At 45.3% G+C, this 10982-nt stretch overlaps 1 protein-coding gene across 5 annotated transcripts in view; it reads right to left on the bottom strand.

Moving 5' to 3' along the window:
- Positions 1 to 7608: 7608 nt before the first annotated feature.
- The window catches only part of AFTPH (aftiphilin), a 67180-nt gene continuing 63806 nt past the window's right edge, over positions 7609 to 10982 (bottom strand). For all 5 annotated transcript variants that reach the window (XM_049650314.1, XM_049650312.1, XM_049650311.1 and 2 more), the window contains one exon: positions 7609 to 8756. In XM_049650314.1, coding sequence (XP_049506271.1) covers positions 8612 to 8756 — 145 coding nt within the window. In that variant the 3' untranslated portion in view covers positions 7609 to 8611. The remainder of the gene's footprint in view (positions 8757 to 10982) is intronic.

The following is a 10982-nucleotide window of genomic DNA, read 5'->3' as shown; positions in this document are numbered from 1 at the left end:
GTGTCTCAAAAGACTCCCAAGTCAGGCAAGGCACACTGTGGGCACCCAGTAGAACTTGATGCTGTTATCCTAAATAACAACAACAACAATAATCATAGTACCGAACATTTATCAAGCACTTATTATTTCCGAGTGTCACACTAAGTGTCTAACATGAGTTATGTCTTTAATTCTACTCAGAAGCCTGTTTGGGTCTTTTTCACGCTAATTCCTATCCCCATTTTGCAGACTGGTTCATGGTCTCACAGTTAGGCAGTTCCAGGATTCAAACTCTGGTTGCCTCATTCCTGCTTCTCTCCCAGGAGGGCCATGGAAGACGTGGCCCTGGAAGACTGACTCAGGATTCCTTTGTCGTGGGGCTGCTGAATGCCTGAAGAAGCTTCCTAGGAAAACCGTGAGCCACCAGGGCCCCAGGGACTCTAGTTACATTCTTCGTCCCCTACTGAGCTCCGTATTGAAGCAATTAGCTAAAACAATAGCTCGTGCCCCTTCTTTCACAGCCCTGCAGTAAGTAGCACACCACAGGGCAATGAAAAGTCAAAAAGTCAGGCAGACCGACAAGTGTCACCTTTTACGGAAGTGCCAGAGAGGACCCTCTCCCCAGAAGTCTGCCCGTGAAGATTTGTGCCACCAGACGCTGCCGCTCCCCTTCAGCTGGGAAAACAACCCTGTTTTCAAGCGCCTTGGGCTTTCTTGTCAGTCATTAGGGAAAGGCATTCCTGGCGGGTCCTCACTAGCATCTGAGCTGGGACCGACCACCGGTTTTCACCTTTGCTCCTCTCCCGGGACCCATGGCCCATCCATCTCCTGGTTGGCTGCAGCTGATATTAGATAAATACCGGTTGTCACCAGTGGGCTCTGCCCAGATTTTCCACCCCTGAATGCATCCTTTCAATAGGTGTTCGGTGACACAGGGCCCATGAGGTCCTGCCTGCCTCACAGATGTTAGGTTCCAGCCACAAAACCAAAAAAAATCTGGGGTGGGAAAGAAGAGTCCAGATTTCACTGAACATGAAGCTTTCCAGAGCTGCTGACTAAGGACTTCTCTTTCCAAACATCTGAAACAGCAAACAGATTGTAAATTAAGAAGGAGTTACAAGATAGTAGCTGCAGGGAAGCTCGTCCCTGTTTTCTGGGTTGTAGCTGCTGCTACAGAGCCGAGTCTGGACCCGGGCAGCAGAGAAAGGTGATTACACAGGGCAGGGGGTCTGAGCGTTGGAGGGCCCGCCACAAGTAAGAGGTGGCTGCCCAAAGAGTTCTGGCCTCTTCTCTGAGCCAAGGGAGAGCAGTTTATTCTGACGAGAGGTGGAACACTGGTCTGGGTCGTTCTCTGGAGCCAATGAATTAGTGACTCCCACCCAGATCAGAGTTCAGACTCCCGAGGCAACTCAGCAAAAATAAAGTGAAACAAATGGTAACCCCATCAAGATGATGCTTCCCTGGACCAGAGCATGAAGGGAGGAGTTACACAGTCTTTGGGCCACACTTCTCTCCTCCCACAGAGTAAAAATACTGATTTTGGGAAAATGTCTGCATTCAGTGGAGGCTTGAATCTATAATGACGGGAGAGCCCCTGGGATAGCTTGATCTGGCAGCGGTCTTGCTGGATGTGGGGTCCTGGGGCCAGATGGGAGCCTGGGCCCAGAACCACAGAGTCAGGAGCCAGTCTCCCCACCATGCCCGAACGGCCGCCAGCTCTGGCACGGAAGTCCTGCCTCGGATAACCGGAAAGAAGAAAAGGGGTGGGGTAAAGGGGGTGTGGAAAGCTGATGGAGGCTGGGCAGGTTTCAACCTGGAGCATGCCTTCAGGCATCCTCGCCTTGTCACTGGAGTGTAATGACTGTCAGGGTGACACCCCCTTTCCGGATATCCAGCTTTATCTGAGGATCCAACAGTCTGGTCATCTGAGTGCCTCTGAGCCACGTCGAGCCTTGCTCAGGGACCGAGAGGCATTTTACTGATTCCCCATAACCATCTGCACAGGGCACCCTCTGGGAAACGGTCAGGGTGATTCTAGGCTTGGGAGTCTCCTATAGAGCCATGTACTTTTCAGCCAGGAGCTGCTGGTGGTGTAGGCTACAGAGTTGTGCCCTAGGAGTGGCCGAGTTCCCCGTATGTCCAGCCCCTACTTGCTGCTTGCCCAAGGCAGGGAGTGAGGCAAAAACAAACCAAAACAAATAGCTTTTGGCAAAATGGAAGCCCTGTGGGGTTGGTGTTGATGTTTGGGGGTTGTTTCAGAGCCTGGAGGATTGAGTCAGTGATCAATAGAATAGGGTTTGTTTTGGAAAAAGTCAGATGGGGCTAGAGGTGGGGTTCACAGTATTTGCAGGCAAAGGCAAAACACAGATTCTGGAAGGATCCCTATCCATTTCACTGGGAGGCTTATGCATAAACTGGTTTAGGAAGCAAACAAGGTGACAGTTTGCCTATGTGTCAGGCGCTGTGACAGGGAACAGGGGGACAAATCTGGGCCAGACCCTGTCCCTGCCCTCAAGATGCTTGCAGCCTGAGGGAGAAAGAGGAGCAAATCTGTCGTCATAAAGCAAGGCGACAGGTTCTGTAACAACCCTCATCGTGCCAAGAGGCTGATACTCTTCGGGTGAGCATTCAGACTCGGGGATCAGATAGACTTGGGTTCTAGACTCTTCTGCTTCCTGGCTGAGTGACCTTGGGGAAGCCACATCATGTTCCAAGTCTTGGTTTCCTCACCAGTAAATTGGAGCAGACTATAGTTCAGGTACTTCTCAGGGTTACCGGGAGGATTCAGGGAGGGAATGTGTGCGAAGCCCCATGTCTGGCATTCAGGAATGCTCTTAATCAATGTAAACTAGCTTTATTACGAGTGTGGTAGTATTATCAGAGAGGCTTGCCAAACACTCTGCAAGGCTGGAGAGCGGCAGTGTCTGGGGAGGCGGGGCCTGGGGGCATCCAGAGGAGCTCCCGGAGGAAGGGGTGCTGGCCGGCTAGTGAGAAAGAGCATTCCTGGGATCCAGGTGCTGTGCCACATTCACACATATTATGTGAAGATTTGCAATACTCTCCTCAGCGGTGGCCCAGGCCAAAAGGTTAGACTGAAACAGTGGATACTGAAACATAACGCCCTGGAGGTCAGGCTGACTCTGACTTACAGTCAGGAGCACAACCAGGGGAGGCTATGGGGACTTAGGTTTTCGCTCAGTAGTAGTCTTAACAGTCAGTGCTGGCCGTCAAAGCAAGCGTGTTCGAGGGCTGTCTTGTGAGACTGAGCTCACTTGAGGTCCTTGCACATCTTCCGGCAAAGGCCGGACTGGCCACCCCTTCAGAGGGGAGCTGCAGGAGGGTATAATGAAAAGGCCCAGAGTTAGGAAAACTGGCTTCATTCCGGTCCTGCCTCTAGTTATAGATGGATAATGTTGTGCAAGTCAGTTTCCTTGTGTGGACTTAGCACTTCCTCAGCTCAGAGAATTGAATCATCCTTGGCTTTTTCAACTTGTGAAATCTTCTGCAACACCTCCCCCCTGCCCTCAGTACATAGGTCCGATGAGCTACTAATGGACATCCCTGTCACCACAGAGGCTAGCCCTCCTGGGGCGCTGCGGGGCTCCTGGGAGTGGTTTACAGGGGCTGGACTGGCTGATCTTCCAGCCCTAAAATTCTATCATTCTCTACGGTTTCTTCCTACCTTACTTTTCAAGTCTGTAGACTCCAATCCCTCATTTTATGCAAGAAGTACCTGAGTCTTAGAAAAGGGATTTATCCAAGATCTTACAGCTGATTAGTGGAGAACTGTATTTAGAACACACAACTCCTGGCCTAATCCCTTCTACCTCTGCAGGCGGCTCCCTACTGCCATCCATGATTTGTCTTAGCATTTGTTCCTCCCAAGGTCCCAGTACACCTGTGCTGCCCTCTGTAGATTTCTTTGCCTCTTAGAAAAACAGATCCAGTCCGACACATTGCTGCAGCCCGAGACAATACCCTAGGATTCGTTTCTCTAGGTAGTACTTTAGCTCAATGAAATGGGAAGTGAAAAATAAGGCCCAGACTTCCAGTTGTCCCACAGTATCTGTTCTCTCCTTCTTACTTCCAGAACCCCATTTAGATGGCTGCCCAAAATAAAGGTATTTCCCACTCTCTTTTGTAGCTCGATATGGCGCAACTAGGTTCTGCCCTAAAGATAGTACTGTAATTAGAACTATCTTGTGTACATCATGGAAAGGGTTCTTTTTTTTTTTTTTTTTTAATTTTTTTTTTTTTTTTTAACATTTTATTTACTTTTGAGACAGGGAGAGACAGAGCATGAACGGGGGAGGGGCAGAGAGAGAGGGAGACACAGACTGAAACAGGCTCCAGGCTCTGAGCTGTCAGCACAGAGCCCGACGCGGGGCTCGAACTCACGGACTGTGAGATCATGACCTGAGCCGAAGTCGGCCGCTTAACCGACTGAGCCACCCAGGCGCCCCATCATGGAAAGGGTTCTTAACGAGAGGGAGGATGCCCTTCTTCACTCTTCCTTTATCGATGGCTGGAACGTAGGCATAGTGCCCGTACCATCAATAGTCACCTTGGACCATAAGGTAGACACCATTGGAATGGTGTCGGAAATGGTGAAACAACAACACAGTTGAGAGCTTAAGTCTCTGATGATCTCATGAAGTCTCTTCACCAGCCCCTGACAGCTTTCCTTGTGTTTTACAGGCAAGAGAAAGAAACTTCTATTGTTTAAGCCACCATTACCATTTTTCATCAACTCTTGTCATTGATTTTAAGACGGCATTATTTTGTAGATCATGAAAAGAAACCACTGCCAATGAAATGGACACCCCTTCCAACGGTAGGACACGTCCCAATTTCAGATAAGTTCAGATGTGACAGAAGTATGAATCTTATTACATGAAATGCAGTATTTTGGGTTTTTGCTACTCACAGCCAAGCCTAATCCTGATTCAAGAAACATGAGGGAAGGAAAAGATGACAAGATCTAAATAAAGAACACGATAATCATGTGGAGGGAAGAACAAGTTTCTATATAAAAGAATGACTCACAAAAATAGTAGTGACATGACTCAGTTTAGGGGCATTCCTCCTATACTTCCCACTCTGGCTCGGATTAAATGGGAGCTTATGTATGGCTACTTGCATTTGGCCATCAAGTGAAACGAGATGCTAGGGGAGGAGTTGAGCTGGCTTTAAGGTGTTGAGAATGCAAAGCTGATGGTTAAATCAGTCTCCACTCTGTGTGATTTGGCTTTTAGGGGATCTGCCTCCTTGGTTTCTTCTCCCCAACTCTGCAGGGTTCTCCTGCTTAACTTTGAGAAAGACCGATGGTCAGCTGCCGTTTGCAGCCAACGAGCCCTCCCTTAGCTGAGACCCGTAGAGACGCTTTGGGCTCTTTCCACACCGGCCACCGCTACTGCCTTCTGGCACAACTTAAGTCCTGGTTTGGTGCAAGTACTTCTGGTCAAGGCGAGACTTTAACCTATGATAATCCAGTACGGATGTGCCTGTTGTGATTAAAGCATCGAAGGCCAATGGGACAAACAAAAGGGAAAACTGGTTTACCAACAAGTGGTTCTAAGATGAAATATCCATTCCGTGTGTCATTAAAGCAGAGTCACTTTCATGAGGAAGGTTCACTTGACCGTTTCTATTTCTGTTTTATTTTAAATGTTTATTTTTGAGAGACAGAAAGAGCGTGCTGTGCACAAGCAGGGGAGGGACAGAGACGGGGGGGATAGAAGATCCAAAGCAGGCTTCACGCTGACAGCAGACAGCCCGAAGCAGGGCTTGAACTCACAAACTGAGATCATGACCTGAGCTGAGAAAGGATGCCTGACTGACTGAGCCACCCAGGCAACCCTTGACTTTTTTTTTTTAATATTTATTTTTGGGAGAGACAGACGATGAGCCGAGGAGGGGCAGAGAGAGAAGACACAGAATCCGAAGCAAGCTCCAGGCTCTGAGCTGTCAGCACAGAGCCCAATGCAGGGCTCGAACTCACGAACCTAACTGCGAGATCATGACCTGAGTTGAAGTCAGATGCCCAACCGACTGAGCCACCCAGGGGCCCCTGCCCCTTGACTTTTTCTAAATTATGCAATAACTTGTTATTTTCCATGATCCTTTCTCCTGTGATTGCTTCTTGAATCTATGGGGACTCCAGCCATCACAGGTTTTGCTAACTCTACATTCACTTACTGATTCTATCCTCATGTGACACATTTTGCTTACTATTTAATACAACAACCCCACAGGAAGGTAGTATAATTCCTATTAAAAAAATACATTTTTAAAAAATTTTTTTCATTTTTGAGAGAGAGCATGAGGAGAAGGGCAGAAAGAGAGGGAGACAGAGAATCCCAAGCAGGCTCTAGGCTGTCAGCCAAAGCCTGACACAGGGCTCGAACCCACAAACCATGAGATCATGACCTGAGCTGAACTTGAACACTGGACCGACTGAGGCACCCAGGCACCCCTATCATTCCCATTTTTATTTTTTTTTTTTATTTTTTTTTTCAACGTTTTTTATTTATTTTTGGGACAGAGAGAGACAGAGCATGAACGGGGGAGGGGCAGAGAGAGAGGGAGACACAGAATCGGAAACAGGCTCCAGGCTCCGAGCCATCAGCCCAGAGCCTGACGCGGGGCTCGAACTCACGGACCGCGAGATCGTGACCTGGCTGAAGTCAGACGCTTAACCGACTGCACCACCCAGGCGCCCCTATCATTCCCATTTTTAAATGAAGGCTAAGACAAGTCAATTGACTCTCACAGTAGCGCAGCTAATAAATGGGCCGTGAACTTAACGTTGGTGAAGGTTGCCAGTACAGGGTAGTTGCAATGTGCTGTAGAAGCGGCCCTTTAGGGCTTTTAGGCTTCAATCACTGACACATACGAAGTTCTGCTGAGGAATATTGTTACCCTTCCATTCAGAAGGGCCACCGGGCAAAAGACTTGTGCCTATTCTGAAACAAAGGCTTCTTCGAAAAGACAGACAAAACAAAAACAAAACACAAAGAAACCCCAAGGTTGGATGCATGGTGGGAGATGGTCTGGATAGGCACGGCTACCCCAGGCCACACTTCCGTCATACTCACCGACGGTTCTGACGGCCTTTGTGATAAACTGGCAGCACCCGAGTCTGTCATCGAGGGAGGGGCACAGGGTCCCACAGAACATTCCCACAGCACATGAGGTACAATTGGGGTCGGGCTGCCTGCCTGTTTCTAATGAAATAAGTCATGTGACTCTGTGGGAGCAATATCTAATAACAGTATTTAAAAATAACGTTTTAGGAATTTTCTGCTCACATCATCATCAAGCATGTATTTCCTAGAAAAGAAAAAAATTCCCTATAAATCCTTATTTAACCTTGCCAATTCTGTTGAAGATATATTATAGTGAATCATGGGAATTTCTTTTATGATCTCATGTTCTACATAAAAACAGCTCAGCTTAGTACTGACCCAGTTCCTGTGGGCCAGATTCTAATTCCTTCTGGTTTCAAAAAGCGGAAGCCCTACCAAATGATTTCCTCTGGATTGAAATACATTAACATGGAATAAAATTTCATATCCAAACTCATTACATTTTCCCTCAGATACCAAAGTACAAAAACACAATGCTAAATTTCTTTTAAATTATTTTATTTTTGTGTAAGCTAAAAGGAAATTTACACACTGAAATCTCAAAAGACCTGGGCATGCACATTCACCTTGTTAGAGGTTCCTCTACATGTCTTTCTTTTTTCCATAGGAATTTCCCCAAACATTTAAAACCCATAGTTTTTACTGTATATACAGCCTAAACCATAGCAATCTATGATTATGTCATTTTACACTGTGCAAAATCCTCAAAAAATAGTGGTACGATAAAACAAAATCATTAAAACAAGTAAATTTCATTGTAAGACATTCATATAATTTGGTCCTTCTCCAACCAAACTGATTTAAAACAGACACAATCTCTTTAAACCCCTCCAATCAAGTTCTGACAATGATCCATACCCTACAACAAAACAGCAGTCAATTAAGTACCTCGCAAAAGGTCAAATAGCAATATGCCAGATTGAAAAGATTAAAAAAAAAAAAAAAAAAAAAAAAAAGCACAAAAATGTTAAAAAAAGCCAGATCTGAAACAAACCCACCACACGTAAAATTGGAAAAAAAAAAAAAAATTAAATGGACACTTTGGAGCTTATTTATGATAGCAAAAGTAATTCAACATATGATATGAAAAATTAATAGAACATTCAATGCAATCTGAAAAGACTGAAGGGGATTTCACAGACAGTGGAGATTTGAGTTTTTAATTTTTTTTTATTTCAAAAGTTTTGTAAGAAGGACACCACCAGTGTATTTCACAAAGACATAAATGTATACACCCCAGCAACACAAAAAGAATAAATCTTCAAAAATGTTCACCCCCGATTATTTACATTTTTTCTAATATAAATTTAGGACTTCAGTATGTAAATAAATATACATTACTATGTATACCTTTCTAGTGCGGCTTACCAACAAATCAGCTGAATTTTTTTTTTTTTTTTTAATTAGAGCAGGTATGCTTTTGATAGTAGGGAAGGGCTGGAGGAAAGGAAAAGCAATTGAAAGTGTCCAATTCACATCGGTTATCAGTCTGCTTTCTCTTGGGACCTTGTGGAAGGTGTTAACGTGGCTGGGAACATCAACACCTTGGCATGCATGAACGTTAAGTCAGGAAGGCTAGCGATCACCTTGATGGCTTCTTCACTTAGGTGCTCTTCTCTTTTCGGTTTCCTATTGACAAATGAAAACAGAGAAGTGTGTTGATGCGACTTTGCTGTAGGTCAAATGGGAGAAAATCCACTCCCAAGGCAGACAGCGATCTGTGGGGACTTCCTCTATCAGGTCCCGAACCTCCTAACAGCTTTGTGCTGTGTGCTTCCTCCGCCAGCTGCTGAGTCGCTCACAAAGACGGACGCCCCTCTTATGTATGCCCATTGCAGCCAGGCACGTCCCTGTAGATATTCACACGGACCTACGCACGGCCCACAGATTTGCTTAAGGCTGGAAGCATCTACTGCCCAGGCACCCTTTTAAGATGTTACTAAGCTGAAATATAATGCCAGAGCCCTAATAAAACTTCACCCAACTGGATTTCCCCCTGACCCCCTGCGAAACTACCAAAATTACTTCAACATAAAACAAAGTATGTCTGGCACAAGACCTTGTAAGTCATTTTAACCTCAGGCTTTCTTAATCCCCCATGGGGAATTCCAGGAGAGAAAGCCTTCACCTCAAAAACACCCAGTTTCAGCCCCACCGGGACAGACAGAGCAGGTCCCAAAGCAGCACGGGAGCCAGTTGTGGACATGGACAATGGACATACTCCACAGACGTGGAGAATGGCAGGACATACTTGGGGAGAGGGGGAATCTCCAAATCCTATGGGTACTGTAGATGGAGGACATTTTATTACACTGACCCCTGCTACTAGAGGTGAGAGGGTTAGTGCCTAACACAGGAAGAACTCTTTTTGACCCGGGGCCTCCCAGCTGGTGAGGTGCAGAAACGCAAGTGAGCCTCAAACGTGGCTCAAATTGAGCACGTGATTCTAAGCCAACCTTTATTTTTTCCAGGACATTAAATATATTGAAAGAATAGTTGTAGTCATACAGATATTAATTTTAGGCCAAAGTTCATTTTTAAATTGTTGACTCTAAAAAGCCCAATTTTCTTTTATGGTAAAGGATAGTTGGTACTATATTAGGTGTGACAAGTTATTTCTTCCACCTAAATATGTTCTTTGGGACGGGGAACAGAAGTCAGGAGATGAAGCAAGACAAGAAAGATACAGGCCTTTATTTCATACCTAGACTTTTCTGTTAATCACTTTTGAAATCAGGCTGAAATTAAAAGACTTAATAGAATGACTGAAAAATCAAACATCAGAATTTTAGGACCAAAGTTCTTCAATAGGGGGTCGAGCTTCAAGCACACTGAAACCATCAGATCAACCAATACTCAGTTCTAGGGTTTCTCAGAAGAATGGAATAGCAATCTAGTATTTTCTGATTAAAATCTACACTTTTAAAAAATGTCTATTTTTGAAGGAGAGAAAGGGTATGAGCGGGAGAGGTGCTGAGAGGGAGGGAGACACAGCACAAACTGGGTTCCAGGCTCTGAGCTGTCAGCAGAGAGCCCAATGTGGGGCTTGAACTCACCGATGGTGAGATCATGACATGAGCCAAAATCTGATGCTTAACTGACTGAACCACCCAGGTGCCCCAAAATCTACATTTTTAATTGCATTTAAATGACAGCAAAATTCTTAGGTGGATATCTGGTGAAGAAAAACCAGATAGTTCATCTTTTTTAAATGTTAATTTATTTTGAGTGTGTGTGTATGAGTGGGAGTGGCAGAGAGAGGGAGAGAGAGAATCCCAAACAGGCTCTACACCCAGTGCAGAGCCTGACATGGGGCTCGATCCCACAACTGTGAGATCATGATCTGAACTGAAATCAAGAGTTGGATGCTCAACTGAGCACCCAGGTGCACCTCACCCCCCGGATAGTTCATTTTTAGTCTCAAAGTGAAAGACTGGAAGTGCATAATGGAAAAGGCCAGCCTCTCACCAACACTCAATCTTAGCATCACTAATGATGGAGTCAACTAGATATTACGCATCTTCTGATGTGGTTCAACACCTGTGCCGTTTACCAGTCAAAACGCTTTACCTGAGTTCATATAGTATAATATAGTAATTTGTGGATATCATTTCTAAAGCTTACAGGAAATAAGGGGAATAGAGAAAAATATTAAATACTACTTGAAGGAAGCCAACAGATAAAATGCAGAAGTTGAGACATTCTACAGGACACCTAGACTGATCTTTTTAATAAGCTAGTGTTAAAACTGAAAACAAACAAAAGGGATGGTGGTAGATAAACCATATTAAAGGAGATTTGGGAGCCATAATGGCCAGGTACAATCATTCTCTGCTTTGTTAAAACCAATATTCA

The sequence above is a fragment of the Panthera uncia genome (genome assembly GCF_023721935.1).
Source record: "Panthera uncia isolate 11264 chromosome A3 unlocalized genomic scaffold, Puncia_PCG_1.0 HiC_scaffold_11, whole genome shotgun sequence".
In the NCBI taxonomy this organism is placed as follows: Eukaryota; Metazoa; Chordata; class Mammalia; order Carnivora; family Felidae; genus Panthera; species Panthera uncia.
The sequence above is the reverse complement of the archived record's forward strand: the minus strand, read 5'-3'. Positions and strand labels throughout refer to the sequence as shown.